Source organism: Salvelinus namaycush, chromosome 1, assembly GCF_016432855.1.
Source record: "Salvelinus namaycush isolate Seneca chromosome 1, SaNama_1.0, whole genome shotgun sequence".
Lineage (NCBI taxonomy): Eukaryota > Metazoa > Chordata > Actinopteri > Salmoniformes > Salmonidae > Salvelinus > Salvelinus namaycush.
In genome coordinates this window covers 33,194,673-33,213,873 of record NC_052307.1, presented here as the reverse complement: position 1 = coordinate 33,213,873, position 19,201 = coordinate 33,194,673, and the positions used below count along the sequence as shown (strand labels likewise).

General features: G+C 47.6%; 1 protein-coding gene across 1 annotated transcript in view; it reads right to left on the bottom strand.

The window, feature by feature from the left end:
- The window catches only part of LOC120036860 (armadillo repeat protein deleted in velo-cardio-facial syndrome homolog), a 104,648-nt gene that overhangs the window by 41,914 nt on the left and 43,533 nt on the right, over nt 1-19,201 (bottom strand). Inside the window, exons 4-5 of the mRNA XM_038983188.1 lie at nt 10,853-11,355; nt 3,302-3,485 (exon numbers count right to left, since the gene is read on the bottom strand). Of these exons, the coding sequence (XP_038839116.1) occupies nt 3,302-3,485; nt 10,853-11,355 (687 nt within the window). The remainder of the gene's footprint in view (nt 1-3,301; nt 3,486-10,852; nt 11,356-19,201) is intronic.

Below are 19,201 nucleotides of genomic sequence, written 5' to 3'. Positions count from 1 at the left end.
CGCTGCTGCTACTCTGTTTATTATCTATCTGGATCGTCTAGTCACTTTAACCACCTACCTACATGTACATATCTCAACTACTGCATACCCCTGCACATTGACTCGGTACCGTTGCTCCTTGTATATAGCTCCTTGTACATGTTAAATGTCTTACTTTTTAACTCTGCATTGTTGGTAAAATTCTCGTAAGTAAGCATTTCACGGTAAAGTCTATACCCGTTGTATTTGGTGCATGTGACATATACAATTCTAAATTCTAAATTAATAGAATTAAAACCTCACATCCCTCCTTTGGCTCAGAGGAATCACTTCCACCCATAAAGGCCACCAAGGAGCATCCAACAGGGATTGATTTGACAGGCAGGTGTGTGTGTGTGTGCTTGGGCAGACATACAAAGCGGGAAGTGTGTTTTTTTATTGGCAGGTGTATTGGCAGGTGTTTGATTTTCCCTTTTTCTAGGAAAGTACATCTGTTGTGGGTGTCAATCTGTGTGTGTGTGTGTGTGTGTGTTTCAATGTCAATCTGCGGATGTGACGGAGGGCGTGTGTGTCTGTGTCTATTGTGTGGATGTATATCAACTAGCTAGGCTGAGAGGTCAGTCATTGTGACATGTGGCCATAAAGGGACAATAGGCTGTCCTCTGGGAGAGGGTTAGAATGAGACCGCCTCACTGATGAAGACCCCACCATGTCCGTCGTCACAAGGTCAATGCTAGGCCTGGTAGAAAGGACACAGCTTAAAGGACTTTCTCTCACACACACACACAACCTTATTTGACAGTGTAGGAGTATGGACACGCTCATCCTTTGAGGGCTCACGAGTGGCACAGCGATCTAAGGCACTGCATATCAGTGCTAGAGGCGTCACTACAGAACCTGGTTCGATTCCAGGCTGTATCACAACCGGCCGGGATTGGGAGTCCCATAGGGCGGCGCACAATTGGCCCAGCGTTGTCCGGGTTTTGCCGGGGTAGGCCGTCATTGTAAATAAGAATTTGTTCTTAACTGACTTGCCTAGTTAAATAAAGGTTAAATAAAATAAATTAATAAAAATCATTCCAGAAGGAAATAATGCCAAAAAGCGGCAGCGGTTATAGTGACTGATACAGAAAACGTGCTGCTCTGTCAAGGCATGAGTAAACTCAATCTCCCATACATCAGCAGATCTCAAATCTGCCTCTGGCCAGCAAACAGAGTGTGTTGTTGGTTTACGTCGCCATGGAGACACACTCAGCAGCAGGTAACTAGAGAGAGGGGGAGAGAGAGAGAGATGTAATACGTGGCTAGTACAAGGTGCCCTGTATGACCCTGTGGGATGGGTGAGACACACAGTGAACTCACACACACAGAGACGCACGCATACACACAGACATACCCATGGGGTGGAGCAATCAGCTGCCAACTTCACCAGAGGGCATCCACATCCAGCTATATCGGACCTCTAACTCAGCAGCAGTCACCTCTACTACTATACAATACCCCTCCCCCTGTCAGGACCACTGACATAGGCTCTGTCGCAAATGGCACCCTATTCCTATATAGTGCACTACCTTTTGACCAGAGTCCTTTGGGTCCTTTGGGGAACAGGGTACCATTAGAGATGGAGCCACTAATGTGCTTCTGGCCAGATGAGAGGCAAACTTGATTACATTGATTAAAGTGAAATGGGGCAGGAGGAGGCAGCAGCTTCTCTAGGGAGGGAGTGGTGTAATCTAAGGACAGCCAGCTGGATCAAACCCTCAGCCTCCGTCTACTTCCTTACCCAGGTCACCAAGCAAAATAAAAATACATCCTGATACCAAGAGTGTGTGCGTGTAAGAGAGCGAGAGAAAGAAAGGGAGCGAAAGAGATGGCGAGAGAGAGTACCAAACAAGCCAAACACAAGAACGTTCATCTGGAATGTGTTACATTAGACCAAAACAGCAGGGGGTTGGTGGGGTGTTGGAGGGTGGTGGGATTGGTTGGATCCTGATCAACAGACCGCAGTGACTGCTGAGCTGAGCTGCAGTGGATTAGGGACTGTGGGTCGGACTGGCTGGGGCTGGGCGGGATGCAGGCAGCATATAGCTGGGACAGAGGACAACACACGCATATCTGTTGTGTTTCACATATCTGTTGTGTTTATGGCAGTACGTCTGGTGACGTACTGCCATAACACAAGGTCCAAGTCACGTCAGGAGAAAAAACTACTATCTAGTCTCCAACATTGTCTGACATTAACCTCACACGCTTCAAAAACAAAGTCAAACTGGCAAAAATGGACACTAGTAGAGAGTCACGGCCAATATGCAAACGGCCAATACAAAGACCTTAAAGCTACTACATCTTTATTAGAACCACTATCTCCTGGTGGATCTTTGGCTTAACTCAGACATCCAGACTTCCTATAGACTTATCTCCAGTGTGTGTGTGTGTGTGTCGGGGGGGGGGGGGACACACAGCAGTAGACAGAAGTCATTATCTGTGGCTATACTACACCCCCTCAGGCTCAGCCTCTGGCTTCCTCTTTGAACACTTTCCCTACAAGGTCGACCAAGGTCAGTCAGTATAGAGAGGGGCAGAAGTCTTGAGTGACAGTTGCTAGAGACTGGACTAGCCAACTACTTTCTCCAGATGAACTCACAGTTGAGAGAAGGCTCAAGCCATACCAAGCCTTCATGAGAGAAGGCTCAAGCCATTCCCTATGGGGGCAATAATCCACAGCTGCAACACATTGAGGAGAATGTTGCCATCTACTAGAAGATGCTGTGAATCAAGTGAGCGAGGAAAACAAGGCTTCCTCGCCAACCTGTCACCTGATTGGTATAAATCTACACACTAATTTAATCCAGTCCCATTCGACCCAACCCGCCCCCCTCCATCCCCTTACAACCTTTAAGATCAGGGAGAAGGGGATGCGTATTTAAAAGGGCTAATGTCGTTACGGGAGTTGTAACCGTTGCGGTAAGCCCTTGTGGCCACGGAAGTTGCTCGGATGACCTCTAAGGTCTCTGGTTCTGCCTGTACAGGGGTCTGTTAATAGCACTGCTAATAGCCACAGCAGCAGAGACCATCGATCGCTATCCTTTCAATATCAGATACGCTGGTTGAAAAGGTCTTTCAGCTCCCTCTCTCATTCAGAGAATAGCCTCTGTGGTTGAAGTGCTGGAGAGCGAGTGGTGGCCTGGCAGGTCCATATGCATTGTACCATGGGCCCTGCTGCTGGGTCATATTAACCATCTTTTGATCTGCTTCACTTTTTCCTATGGCAGGAAGTAGCTTTAAGAGGAGCGTGGGTAGCAGGCCTCACGCAAGCTATTACCTCAGACAGCCAGAGGTGTTCTTGAAGACGGTGGTCCACTCTGCGTCACGGGGCTTGGAGTCCTCGTTGGGCTCGTGCTCCCAGCCTGAGTGGGGGATGATGACCTCGTTGGTCATAGTCTGAAGCCCGTGGTTTATAATCACCATCTTCAGAGGCTCATAGGAAGACAGGTTCCACAGGGTCCCTAGGGCGAGGGAGGGAGGGGGATCGGGAGAGGAGCAGAGGGAGAGAAATAGATGGAGAAAGGAAAAACTGTCATTCGCCGATTCCTTTCACGTCTGAGGGAACCGTCGTTCAAGCAAAATGAAACCATTTACCAGTAACATGTAAAACACACAGCGAGAGCAAAGTCTTAGTTTCTCTCACAGTGAGGAGAGAGATAGCTGTGTCTCACACTGAGCATAATTCAATCACTGAGACTGTGAATCCTGTAATCTCAGAGAGAGGGAGGAATGGGAGGCGAGGGACACACACACACACACACACACACACAGGGTGAGAACAGGTTTAGAGCCGGCATGGAGCCTGGCAACAGCTGCAGTAGAGATAGAATCACGAGGGATTTCACATAAATGGATGTACCAGGGCAAGACCTCCGGTTTACGGAAAACTAAATACTACAGAATCGACTTCAAAGTCCACATACAGTGCCCTACACACGCAGAGTCCCGTCTTTGTTTTTATGAACTGTAGCTCCCCTCTACCCCACCCCCAGACAAGGCCCAGTGAGGGAGGAATGGTAACAAGATAAACTGTTTCATCTTATTTCAGAAAGTATTGATTTCTTAGGCAGAAGAATAACAGCCAGGAGCTAAAGAGTTTAGCTAAATCTTATACACACAGACTTATACACGGTTTCTGCCTGGTCAATATTTTCGCCGTCATATCATGCTGACTGCACACTATAAAAACCTTTGATGGCCCAAATCTAAAAATACCTTCAGTCTCGCTCGTGTGGTTAATTTATGATTTGAGAAAACCATTACCTCCCTCCGACAACAATAAGTACATCTGTACTTACAGCTGAACATGGCCTCCACTCTGCAAGGCCATTAGTCAGTGAAGGCCTTAGCACTCTGGTAACATGGACCATAGCTTACCAGAGAGGCAGAACTGAGCTCTCTATGTGGCGTTAAGAGAACAGCCATGTCGTATTGCTAGAAGTTCGTTTGACTCGTTTCATTGGCGTGTTATTGTGGCATTCGGGCATGAACAACAGGAGATGTGGTGGCAGCCGTGGCAAAAGGAGAGGAGACGGATGGCGACCGACTGGTACTCTGAGAAGGAGCTGCTGCCTGGGGGGACTGCGCTGCTGCCTGGGGGGACTGCGCTGCTGCCTGGGGGGACTGCGCTGCTGCCTGGGGGGACTGCGCTGCTGCCTGGGGGGACTGCGCTGCTGCCTGGGGGGACTGCGCTGCTGCCTGGGGGGACTGCGCTGCTGCCTGGGGGGACTGCGCTGCTGCCTGGGGGGACTGCGCTGCTGCCTGGGGGGACTGCGCTGCTGCCTGGGGGGACTGCGCTGCTGCCTGGGAGGACTGCGCTGCTGCCTGGGAGGACTGCGCTGCTGCCTGGGAGGACTGCGCTGCTGCCTGGGGGACTGCTGAGTTGACCATCTCCAACACTGGACCATTAGCGTCACTCCATTGGCTCTGACAACCAGCAGTAAACAGGCGGTGAACAAGAAGTCAACAAGCAGCCAACGGTAGTCTACAGACATCACTGGTATAGTCAACATTAGCAGGAACAGCGAAATCAATTGCTAGAATATGGACAATTGGTGACAAATGAGTTGACATCAAGTAATGCTCAACAAGCAGCCAGCAGCAGCCACCCATAGCCAACATACACTGAGTGTACATAACATTAACATGCTCTTTCCATGACAGACTGACCTGGTGAAAGTTATGATCCCTTATTGATGTCACTGTTAAATCCACCTCAAATCAGTGTAGATGAAGGGGAGGAGACAGGTTACAGAAGGATTTTTAAGCCTTGAGACAATTGAGACATGGATTGTGTATGTGTGGCATTCAGAGGGTGATTGGGCAAGACGAACGATTTAAGTGCCTTCGAACGGGGTATGGTAGTTTTGTGTCGAGAACTGCAACACCGCCGGGTTTTCCAAACTCAACAGTTCCCCATGTGTATCAAGAATCCAGCCAACTCGACACAACTGTGGAAAGCATTGGAGTCAACATGGGCCAGCATCCCTGTGGAACGCTTTCGACACCTTGTAGAGTCCATGCCCCGATGAATTGACGCTGTTCTGAGGCAGGAAAAAAATATTAGGACAGTCTTCTTAATGTTTTGTACACTAACGGTACAATCCACCATCTTTGATAGTCCAGACAGGGAGTACAATGCAATCTACTGCTACTGTATAGTGTGGACAATTAGTGACCAATCAGCAAGCAGGAGACCTCAACTACTGTAATATAGTAAGACAATGGCTGCCAATATTTAGAGATGGGGCTGGAGAAATGTAACCACTCAAATTCATAGATCTACAGATGCAAGGACTCCATGATATCAACGTTTTTCAAATTTGTTTTAGTTGGACGTCTCAGGCTCTGCACACTCCTGGATTGCGTCCTACCTGGCATGTTGCTCCTACCAGGTGGAGTGGAGATGATCGGTGTCTGCACCACGTGCTCTCACTTTTTTTCTTTAACTCGGCTTTGTCATATCCTCACATGGTCTCCAATCATTGCTATGCAGATGACACTCCACTGATCTTTTCCTTCCACCTTCTGACATCCAGGTGGCGACACACATCTCTGCGTGCCTGGCAGACATCTCAGCTTGGATGTCCGCCCACCGCCTCCAGAAGCTAGACAAAATGGAGCTCCTCTTCCTCTGGGGAAGGCCTGCCCGCTCCAAGACCTCGCCATCACAGTTGACAACTCTGCGGCGTCGCCCTCCCAGAGTTCAAAGAAACTTGGCATGACTACGGACAACACCCTGTCGTTCTCTGCAAATATCAAAGCGGTGACTCGCTCCTGCAGGTTCATGCTCTACAACATCTGTAGAGTGCGACCCTACCTCACACAGGAAGCGGAGCAGGTCCTAATCCAGGCACTTGTCATCTGCCGTCTAGACGACAGCAATTCTGTTGGGTAGGCTCCCCGCTTGTGCCATCAAACCCCAGAATGAAGCAGCCCGCCCGGCGTTGAACCTTCCTAAATTCTCCCACGTCACTCCGCTCCTCCGCACACGCCGCTGGATTCCAATCGAAGCTCGCATCGTCATCAAGACCCTGGTGCTTGCCGACGGAGGAGCAAGGGAAACTGCCCCTCCTTACCTTCAGGCTATGCCCAAACCCTACATCCCAACCCGAGCACTCCGTTCCGCCCACCTCTGGTCTCTTGGACCTCCCACCCCTACCGGAGGGAAGCTCCCGCTCAGCCCAATCAAAGCTAATGTCTGTCCTGGCACCCCAATTGTGCAACAAGCTTCCCCTGAAGGCAGGTCAGCGGAGGCTTCAATCTTCCCAAAACATCTGAAACCTCTTTGAAGAGGATGTTACATAAGTCTTGGGGCACCGACTCCCGCTCTTTCACATCACTTCATGTGGGCCTGTACCTCCAACACAGTGCCAATTCTAAAGTATTCAGTTTCTTCACTCTTTCCCTGTTTCCCCTTAAGAACCTGAAGCCTCCCTGGCCTGGCCTCCCTCAACCTCTGTAATCAAATCCCAAGGTAATGGATGGTAATGAAAGCCAAGCCGAGGCAGGCCAGGGAAAATGGGAGGTGGACCAGTACTTTCCTCCCTCCCAGGGCCCTGGGCGGCTAATTCAATTTCCTGGGTGCTGGCTACTGCCGACATGCTGCTCTAACAGGCCCATTCACTTAGAGCTGCCCATTACACGTCTCCCTCCCTCCTGCCATTCAATAGCTAGCGAGTGAGCGAAAGTGAGAGAGAGGGGTGATTTCGGACTAACATACATATTAGCCATGCAGCGGGGCTGGGCTGTAGCTCTCCTACTGCTGTCACATGCGTCACAGGCTAATTGCTGAGTAGAGATGACAGAGTCCAGGAGAGTGGAGGCGGCGGCCACGGCAGCTGGGAGGGGAGTTATGGAACTATGTGTGTGTGTGTGTGTGTGTGTGTGTGTGTGTGTGTGTGTGTGTGTGTGTGTGTGTGTGTGTGTGTGTGTGTGTGTGTGTGTGTGTGTGTGTGAGAGAGTGAGATGGGTGGTTGGTAGTAGAGGGGATGAAGAAGGGCCGTTACAGGAGGAGCTAGGTCATGTAAATAAGTAGAATAGCCGGTGACAGGCAGGGGGCCACGTGTCTGCTCATATGCCTGCATGTAGGAGCGCGTGTAGGGACGTGTCTAGAGAGCGCGTGTAGGGACGTGTCTAGAGAGCGCGTGTAGGGACGTGTCTAGAGAGCGCGTGTAGGGACGTGTCTAGAGAGCGCGTGTAGGGACGTGTCTAGAGAGCGCGTGTAGGGACGTGTCTAGAGAGCGCGTGTAGGGACGTGTCTAGAGAGCGCGTGTAGGGACGTGTCTAGAGAGCGCGTGTAGGGACGTGTCTAGAGAGCGCGTGTAGGGACGTGTCTAGAGAGCGCGTGTAGGGACGTGTCTAGAGAGCGCGTGTAGGGACGTGTCTAGAGAGCGCGTGTAGGGACGTGTCTAGAGAGCGCGTGTAGGGACGTGTCTAGAGAGCGCGTGTAGGGACGTGTCTAGAGAGCGCATGTATGGATGTGTCTAGAGAGCGCGTGTAGGGACGTGTCTAGAGAGCGCATGTAGGGACGTGTCTAGAGAGCGCGTGTAGGGACGTGTCTAGAGAGCGCGTGTATGGACGTGTCTAGAGAGCGCGTGTATGGATGTGTCTAGAGAGCGTGTGTATGGATGTGTCTAGAGAGCGTGTGTATGGACGTGTCTAGAGAGCGTGTGTATGGATGTGTCTAGAGAGCGTGTGTATGGATGTGTCTAGAGAGCGTGTGTATGGATGTGTCTAGAGTGTGTGTTTGTGTGTGTGCTGATAGCAGACGAACAGCTGGCCCCTGCCTAGATCGCAGTAGGGTGGCCAGGCCACGAGCAGCACCAATCCACAGAAGTGTGTGTGTGTGTGTGTGTGTGTGTGTGTGTGTGTGTGTGTGTGTGTGTCAGACCGCGAACTGTGTAAGCAACCCTGGGCCAGGCAGCAGCGGCCGACACACACAAACACGTTTCTTTCCTCACCAACTTCAAAAAGAGCAGTACCATTTCCTGGGCCACAAAGTGAACTCAAGTGCCACTCCAAGTCTCCGCCTGAGCCCTTACGCTCTCCTCTCTCCTCATCCGACCACACAGGGGGCTTATATAGAATAAATCCCGACTGGAATGGATGGTGGTGGTGGGTTTATATTTCCATTAAATGCCGAGTTGGGAAGCAGGAGGACTGCAGCTGAATCCTTTATAGAGCAGTCACTGGTTGGTCCTTCCATGTGGCTTTGGGGATGCCATGTTGCCCTCCTCTCCCCATTCACTCCCTAGGCCCTACCTACCTGGACCACGTCACAACAGCTTTTTCTCTGGAGAGGTATGCTGACGCACTAATACTAACGCCGCCAGACTATTTATTTTTATTTAACCTTTATTTAACTAGGCAAGTCAGTTAAGAACAAATTCTTATATTCAATGACGGCCTAGGAACAGTGGGTTAACTGCTTTGTTCAGGGGCAGAACGACAGATTTTTACCTTGTCAGCTCGCCTGGCATCTCTATGCATTTTTTATGGAAGTAGAGAACAAGTGGAATGAACACCTGTTTAGCAGCTGTTTGCCTACAAATCTATCTTCAAAACAATCTATGAATGGAAAATATGAGACACTTTACGATATTCTGGTTTATCAGCACCGTCTTTGCTAGAGGGCAAAAATAGCCATAGGCCTATCCTATCCAGGAGGAAGAAACACCTAGGGAAAAATAAATAAATTATAAAGACCACTTCCTGTGTGCCTATAAAACAATTGTTAGTTCAACGTCAACCTTTCCCTGCAAAAAACAGAACTGGCTGTGGTTCATCTCCTTCACATAGAGTTGATCAGGCTGTTGATTGTGGCCTGTTGTTCCACTCCTCTTCAATGGCTGTGAAAAGTTGCTGGATATTGGCAGGACCTGGAATGCGCTGTCATATGCGTCAATCCAGAGCATCCCAAACATGCTCAATGGGTGACATGTTTGGTGAGTATGCAGGCCATGGAGGGAATTGTGTACAGATCTTTGCGTCATGGGGCCGCTCAGTATCATGCTGAAACGTGATGGCAGCGGATGAATGGCACGACAATGAGCCTCAGGATCTTGTCACGGTATCTCTGTGCATTAAAATTATCATCGATAAAATGCAATTGTGTTTGTTGTCCATAGCTTATGCCCGTCCATACCATAACCCCACAGCCACCATGGGACACTCTGTTCACAACGTTGACATCAGCAAACCGCTAGCCCACAGAATGCCATACACGCTGTTTGCATCTCCCCGGTACAGTTGAAACCAGGATTAATCCGTGAAGAGCACACTTCTCCAGCGTGTCAGTGGCCATCGACGGTGAGCATTTGCCGACTTAAGTCAGGTCAAGACACTGGTGAGGACGCCGCGCACGCAGATGAGCTTCCCTGTGACGGTTTCTGACAATTTGTGCAGAGAAATTTGGTTGTGCAAACCCACAGTTTCATCAGCTGTCCGGGTGTCTGGTCTCAGAAGATCCTGCAGGTGAAGAAGCCGGATGTTGAGGTCCTGGGTCTGCGATTGTGAGGCTGGTTGGACATGCTGCCGAATTCTCTAAAACAACGTTGGAGGCGGCTTATGGTAGATAAATTAACATAACATTATCTGTCAACAGCTCTGGTGGACATTCCTTCAGCCAGAAACCCAATTGCACTCTCCCTCAAAACTTCAGACATCTGTGGCTTGCTGTGTGACAAAACTGCATATATTAAAGTGGCCTTTTATTGTCCGCAGCACAAGGTGCATCTGTGTAATGATTATGCAGTTTAATCAGCTTCTTGATATGCCTCACCTGTCAGGTGGATGGATTATCTTGGCAAAGGACACATACTCACTAAAAGAGACGTAAACAAATTTGTGGCCAAAATATTAGAGAAATACATTTCTTTGCGTATGGAACATTTCTGGGATCTTTTATTTCAGCTCATGAACCTTGGGACCAACGCTTTACATGTTGCGTTCATATTTTTGTTAAGTATAGCTCTCTCGGTCTCGTACAGTATACAGGACATGCTTCAATAACGCCTCCTGACCACAACAGCAGAATGCCCTAACAGAGAATACAGTTATCGAATAACAGGACATGACTTAGAAATTACATTCTACAACAGTACATTAGTTCCCCAGGTCATGCAGGTTTTCACAACGTACCTGAGTAACACATTTTTAAGTCGGAGGACATAAAGCATTTGTACGTTACAAACAAAAGGCTAGTATGCCTAATATTTACTGTACTATTTACAGATGATGAGCTGCAGCTATTTTTGGTTAGTGACTGGATTAATTCTGGACAGGGGGGCAGCCATTCTTCCCATGAGGGTACACTGGGGTTCCTCACCTGTGATGAGCTCACGGACCTCCATGTCGTTGGTCTTCCTCAGCAGGCGGATGAGGGCTGGGATACCATCGCAGTTCTTGATGGCCACCTTGTTGTCGTGGTCCTTGCCGTAGGAGATGTTCCTCAGGGCTCCACAGGCCTTGCGGTGGACCTCAGCCTTGGGGTGGTCCAGCAACCCTGCCAGCACAGGGATGCCCTTCAGCTGGCGCACATCCTTCTTGATCTTGTCGTTCTCGTAGCACAGGTGCTGCAGGTAGGCAGCGGCGTTGGACTTGACCGGGTCGATAGGGTGGCCCAGCATGGCGATGACCTCTTGCAGGTCAGGGTCACGCCAGCGCGGGTCCTTGCGGATGCTGTCTATGGAGGGCGAGCGGCGGCCAGCCAGGCGGTCCAGGCTGGCCATGCTCCCCCTCTCGGGCTGGGCCAGGGGGGCCGCGTACATGCCATGGATGTAGGGGTGTCGCTCGTCAACCAGCTCTGCCTCGATGGGGTCCTCGTACCCCCTGGGAGAGAGAGAGAGAGAGAGAGGGAGGGAGAAGTTTGTACGTTTGAGGAAAGATCATGTAACATGGTTTGAAGGATTTTTACATCTTGCTGTGTGGATTTGTGGTTGGATGTGTTCTGTACAAGGACAATGGTTTACAATTCACTGTCTATGACAGTGAGCTTAACACTGCTACTACTACAACAGACAGAGTGGAATTTGTATAAGAGGGATTACAAGAGAAAGAGAGGGGGGAATAGGGGTTGAGAAAGGCCAAGTGAGGTAGGAAGGATTGAATGGAGGGAAAAAGGAGATAGAGGAAGGGGTGAAGGAGAGGTGAAAAGACAGGGGCGAGAGATAAGAGGACAGAGACGGGGAGAGACAAGGCTGCTCTGTTATTAACGCCGTCAGAGGGCCTCCCAGCCGGTGAGGCCCGAAAAAACAGCTTCCGTCGATAAGAAACAGGCGCCACTTATTAATCATCTCTATCGTCTCGGAGCCATGTTCTCTTTTGCTAATAATGGGGGTGCTGGGATTTGCACAGAGAGAAAGAGAGGAGGAGAGAGGGAGGGGGAGAGTAGAGACAAAGCAAAGGAGAATAGGGGCAGAGGAAGAAAGAGATCGAGAGAGAAAGAGTAAGAAAGATTTGAGATGGAGCCCTGTAGAGCCAAGAGCAAAAGGGACTCTTACAACAAAGTCCAGGCAGAAATTGAAAAAGAAACTCTGAACTTTTTCTGGGCTCCCTCACAGAGGGGCTGGTGTGGTGTGGCCCCCAGGAGAGGCAGCAGCAAAGCTCCACCATGCCCACAGGCAGGCCTCTGCTCCAACACTGCCTCAGGGCCCAGAGGCCGGCTCCTTCTGGTCACAGCAGCACCAAAGACTATGCTTAATGCCCTGCTTGGTCTGGTCTGGCTGCCTTCCTGGGACTGGGCCTTTTGCATTAGCCTGGCGTATTCCATTTCTCTGTTCCACAAGCAGCCGCATCCTTTTCCTCTCCCCTGTTAGGGTTGTGGAGGGAGTATAAGGAGATCTCCTGACTGACAGATCATTAGGCTTCTGAAGCAAACTGTGTCTAGATACCGAGGGGGTTTAACATGATAACTTAACATGATAACATCCTAAGATGATTTGACTTGTTCCACACGCGTAAGGGTGTGACCACATCGCCTGTGTTGCGCGAGCAATGCAAAATAAAAATGGACACATGCATGTTATTCAATAATTTCATCCAAAACTGGTGGCGCGTAGGCCGTTTCCATTTTAGACATTGCAAGTCCCGCCTCTCCCATCTCCTCATTGGTTTTTAAGAGCATATGCCCTTGTGGGTAAGGAGGATATTTGATTTCAGCTAATGAAACCAACATTTTACATGTTGCGCTTGTATTTTTGTTCAGTATAGTTGGTACAGAGTGCGTTTTGATATTTCAACCTGCGTGTCCTAAACGTGTCTGGTGTGGAATACAAACTCAACATGCGCACGATGGCGGATGCACGGAGCAGGTTTGGTCCTCATGTAAGATAAGAGATGCACTTCATTCTCCTCCGAGAGGAAAATAAGCATGGTCACAAAGTAACCATAGTTGGACTGTCCCAAGGGGGTTTCCATCTATTTGGGGGTAGGAACTACACTACTTTGTCTTGTACTAGCTCTGTTCTCTCCTCTGGTGTCTTTTCATGGGAACAAAGGAGGAGGCAGAGAAAGGAAGTGAGAGTGGGGAATCTAATTAATGTTGCACACCACGCGCCACCGCCTGTAGCCTCCCCTCCTCCCTACCACCGAGAGCGAGAGAAAAAGGCTAGTTCATCATACACAACTGGCCGGTCTGTTTTGAGCAACTTTGATATACGGTGCAACAAAACGGGCGACATCCCTAACTGAGTGCTAGCGGTTAGAGACAACCACTACGTGGCTTAATTTTAATGAGTTTTATGTTAATTATGTGCATAAAAATGTCTCCCTGCCACACGTTGCGAGGGGGGAGAATCTCATCAGGATATCGCTGTGTGTTTGCGGGTGCATTACTCTACGGGTTTACATAAACAACATATCATGTTTTATAGCATCACTTTATACATTTTACTGCCAGTGAAATCAACACAAACTGGGAGAAAAAGCTCAGACCCGAGCAGCAATGTAACTACACACTGAATCCTTATATATTCAGAAGGCTAGGGTTCGGCTGGTATCAAAAGACAAAACAAAACCAACCACCACTGCCGTAGCAAAGACAAGGCCAGAGTCTGGGTCTGGATAGACAAGCAGCTGCACTGAAAGGTGAACCACAAACAGAAGCTAAGCTGAAAGATACCGCATGCCGTGGCTAGGCTAAGTTTCTAAGGCGTCAACACGGTTTTGGTCTTGTGGTACGAGGTTAGGTTTAGGTATCGTGGCCAAACTGCAAGGCTAGCCTTGATCAAACATCTCCTGAAACAGGTGTCTCCAGCTCCAGTCTCAAAAATGACTTTGTTGTTACAACCTTGAAGGGTGGCATTTTAAGCTCCACACACAGCTGCCTGAGGACATTACATCCAAATGGTACAGCATAGTATCACCCCCTCCTGTTTTAGAATGGTTCCTTCAAGTCTAGGGAACGTGCATGAGAACCATTCTAAGAACCATTCTAACAGGAAGGGGTGAAAGTGGACTTGAACGTGAAGCACCACAAACCTCATCCGGTAATGAAGGATAGGAGGGCCCAGAGCCGATTAAGCCCCAGTCATTAAGGCCAAACTGGGCCAGGGCTGCTAGTCCGCCTGCTACTCTGAGGTTTTGGCCCGAGGGCATCTCAGTTAACCTAGTTCAACCAGTCTGAACCCAGTGCTCACCATTCAGAGCAGCATTCAGTCTCATTTAACCAGGCTACCTCACAGCTGCATGATAGATAACATGGAAAAAGAAATGGCTGCGAGTGAGTCGAGGATATACAGCACCCAACACTTCCTTAGTGAACACCCAGTCTGGTCTAAACACGTTCAGACCTACAGTTCGAGACCATTCAAATGCTAAAAGGAAAAGACAAGCAAAAACAACACTGCTGTGAATACCCTTTGAAAGAGAGAGAATGGGGTATTGCCAAATGATATCTTCATTACTATCAGATACATGCGACTACATCAACGGTCTCACAGACACTGACAATCAGTGTACAGTTGGGTTTGAAATGGAACTCATTTGAATAGAACTGATGCCAGGGTTGGTAAACGGGTTGCGGACTGAGTGATGGGAATGTCAGGATTTGCATTTAAATTGCCGGCGTTGCGTTGATAGAGGGGGCGGGTTATTCACAGGATGGGAAAGGCCCTCGCCACCACAGCCGCCAGACATGATGCTCACGGGATGATTACAGTAGCAGCTCACACTCCTCATGGTAATGAAGCTGCTAAATATCCTGCGTGGTCCTCTGTGTGTGTGTGTGTGTGTGTGTGTGTGTGTGTGTGTGTTTGAATGTGTGTGAGAGCGCGCGAAAGCGAGAGAGCAAGTGAGTGTGTAGGAGTGACAGCCAATTATGACGATCAAATCTCCATTCCTGTGGTCTCCGGTCTTCTCCCTGAGAAGACAAACCCTCAAAGGATTAGCAGCTGAGAATGTTCCATCTGTGTTTGGAGGAACATTCCCACATGCTTATGAGCTCTGTGACTTTTCACTATACAAACAACAGATAGCTCATTTTGAATAATGAGCAATAACTTCTTTATGACTCACAAGACAAAACAAATCAATTAAATCAAAGCAGACATAAGCAAATGTTCCTTTTTTTTAAATGTTATTCTAATCGCGTCAGCTGTTTTGATGTCATCTGTTTTTACAACTAGTGTTTGTTCCTTATTTCAATTAAGTGCGGGGGAAAAAGCATGACATTGTTGAGAACTTAGTTCCCCCATCCTTGAACTTAGCCAACTGCTTATGAGAAACCTCAACGTAGACAGGAGAACGATGTCTGGCTCATGCTAAAAGCGATCTCTCTCTCACACACACACACACACACACACACACACACACACTGGGCCTCAGGATCTCATCACATCATCTCTGCACATTCAAATTGCCATCGATAAAATGCAATCGTGTTCGTTGTTCAATGCTTATACCTTCCCATGCTATGACCCCACTGCCACCATGGGGCAGTCTGTTCACAACGTTGACATCAGCAAACCGCTCGCCCACACAACGTCTGCCATCTGCCCGGTGCAGTTGAAACCAGGATTCACCCGTGAAGAGCACACATTTGCCTACTGAAGTTGGTTACGACGCCCAACTGCAGTCAGGTCAAGACACTGGTGAGGACGATGAGCACGCAGATGAGCTTCCCTGACACGGTGTCTGACAGTTTGTGAATAAATGATTTGGTTGGGCAAACCCATCAGCTGTCCGGGTGCCTAATCTCAGACAACCCTGCAAGTGAATATGCCGGATGTGGAGGTCCTGGGCTGGTGTGGTTGCACGTGGTCTGCGGTTGTGAGGCCAGTTGGACGTACTACCAAATCCTCTAAAAGAAAATTGGAGTCGGCTTATGGTAGAGAAATTAACATTAAATTCTCTGGCAACAGCTCTAGTGGACATTCCTGCAGTCAGCATGCCAACTGGACCCTCCCTCAAAACGTGATGCATCTGTGGCATTGTGTTGTGCCACAAAACGTCACATTTTAAAGTTGTGTTTTATTGTCCCCAGCACAAGGTGCACCTGTGTAATGTCTATGCTGTTTAGTCAGCTTCTTGATGTGCCACACCTGTCAGGTGGATGGATTATCTTGGGAAAGGAGAAATGCTCACTAACAGGGATGTAAACAAATTGGTGCACAAAACATTAGAGAAATAAGCTTTTTGTACCTATGGAACAATTCTGGGATGAAACATGAGAAAAACACTTCACATGTTGTGTTTAAATTTGTATTCAGTGTATATCTGTTTGGCCTTCTTGCGGTCAATTCAGTCCACAAATTATTTGTAATTGTGTTCCGGCCTCCTGACCATCCGCTTAATCTAGTTGATGATCCTTGACACACACCTACACACACACACACACACACACACACACACACACACACACACACACACACGCTTGTTACTAAAGACTAGGAGCGTGGGCAGCACAGTTCTTCCCTCTTATCCTGTAATAGATTACTATACCCTCTTATCCTGTAATAGATTACTATAACCACCATGCTCGGCGAAAGCGCAGGAAGCCATATTGCACTAAACAACTTAATTTTCCTTTTCCCATAATCGAGGGTTTTCAAAGCGACTAGACGATAAGCTGTAATTAAAATGCTTTAACTCACACATTCATTAAAGCCATTTATACAGCAGACTCAACATCATACTATTAATGGAGGGATACTAATGAGTGTGTGCGTGCGAGAGCGAGCAAGGAGTTAGGGTTACAGGTCAAGTTTAGGGTTATGGTAAGGGTTAGGTATAGGATTATGGTAAGGGTTAGGTTTAAGGGTCAGGGAAAAAAGGATTTTGAACGCAAATACATTTTAGGATAGAATTACATAACGGGTGTGTGTGGAGACAGACGAGGGCTCTGGGGGTGCGCTCCTTGCCATGCTAATTCCAGATCCAGTTGTATTATTATAACTGGATTCCAGATGTGTTACATCATCAGGTCTGTTGGTTTGAAAGGTGATACAGGAAGTGATGGAGCACGGCAGTGATGGTGTATGATGGAAAGACGGTATGTGAGGTTTTTCCCAAAGACAGGACTCACCCACTGGGAACTGACGTCAGTTCAACATTTCATTTTGATTAACATTTGGTAGTGCTGTCAACTAACGTGAAATCAACTAGAAATGTTACCATGTCATTGGACTTGGGTAAAAAAAAAGACGAAATGAAAGGTACACGTTGATAAGTTATCGGCGTTGTGAAAATTAATCAGTGAGCTAGCCATCTTAATTGCCTAATGAAGTGTGTGTGTGTGCGTTAGTATGTTGTGAAACATGTAGCGTACAGTACAAATTGCCTGTCACAGCAACCGCCTCTCAAGCTGATAGAGTGACTCATTGTCTGGCAGTGTGTGTGTGTGTGTGTGTGTGTGTGTGTGTGTGTGTGTGTGTGTGTGTGTGTGTGTGTGTGTGTGTCTGGAAGTGTGTGCGTGTGTGTTCCATGCAGACAGAAGCTCTGATTAAAGGGAGGCACCTCCATCTGTACTTCCCACCCCTGCACTAGGCATAACTTTAACCGTTAGTGCTATCCAGGACACTCTAAACTATAACCCCAACCTTAAAATTGGTAATATCTAACGTTTTGGGTGACCCGACCAAATTCATAGAAATCTGAGTTATAGATCTATCATTCTACATGAAAGCAAGTATATGAAGTAGATCTGTTCTGTGTGTGCTATTTCTATGCTTTCCATTCTTAAGTTTTGTTTTTGAGTCTTTTACTTCAGTTATGTATACCAGTTTCAAAATGCTGCAAACACAATATTTTTGGTTATGGAACATATATTTCACAGCGGTTTAGATGGTACAATGATGCTCTACACTATATTATCTTATTTTGTTTCATAAACTGAAATTAGGTGAACTATTAGAGTTTTCGCAACCAGGAAATAAACGCTGGAGCGATATCTGCATAGCGCAACTTTAACCTTTAAAAATGTAAACTTCAATGGGGTAGGGATGTCCCAAGGACCCTGGACAGCAAGGACGTAAATATAACACATCACCACGCTGCGTTTACATTCCAGGGTGTGTATGTGTGCTTGATTAACAAAGTCCCCGAAATGCAGCCCAGCACTGTCAGAGGCTGCCACAATGCTATTATGCATCACCTTTGAACATCTCCATGACAGACACACAGGATTCCTCTCTTCCTCCCTCACAAACTTCCTCAGCTCACTTCCCTTCAAACTGGCTTAGGGCCCTTATTTCATTCTTCTCCGATGGAAAGAAAAAAAGAGAATATAGAAGTTTGAATAAATCCATCTGTTACAGATCACTGGTCAAAAAAATAAGTATTTTAAACACACACTGCTCCATGTCAAACATCACCTTCAATTTGCTTGAGGTTTCTTTCTTGTGCTACAGAGTACAGGAAAAGTGGACACTGTGTGGCCTGATGGGACTGCACAATCACAAGGGGAGATAATGTGGTACTAATTGTAGCCTTGACAGACAGACTTAACGGAATGTTGCCTGTCATTTTTTAAAAATCTGGCAATATTTTTAAGAACCCAATTCATACAGTCCCCATTTTTACCACATTCTTGCCGGGATAAGCCTTTTATATCTCCCGCACACAATAGCGGCAAGTAGGAGTGGTAGTAGACGTGGGCCGATGTGGGTAGATATCTATTTAAATACATCAAAGAAATCCATTATTATCGGGTCTATGCAGCCTATAGGGAAACATGGCTGCGCCATGAAATTTAAATCAATAGTTGTTTTGTTCATTAAACAGACAAGACATTTACCCTGATCACAGTAAACACACATTTTATGGTAGGCTAATAATATAATGGAACATAACAGAATAAAATACAAATAATATTTGCGTCAAGGGAACGTGTGAAATTTGGAAACAGAGCCCGAGCTTATGTTTTGTATATAAAAAAAAAAAATCCATGTTCAAATCTCTTCCCTACCCTCACTCTGCTTCGTTAGGGAGCAGGCGTCAGGTCTTCCACAACCTCCGCGGGCTTTTGGAGTTGCCTATATGCGATCGAGGAAAATAGTCCTACACTTGATTTAGGCTACATTATCGCATGCTAAACGTTTCTGATCATTGATAAATGAGGTATACCATCACCACTTATTTGCCCAGACAGAATTAACCAAATATACAGAATATTCAGTTAAACAACATCACATTGATTAAGACAAGTCACAGGCTTTTAGGTCGGGAGTAGGCCTAGGCT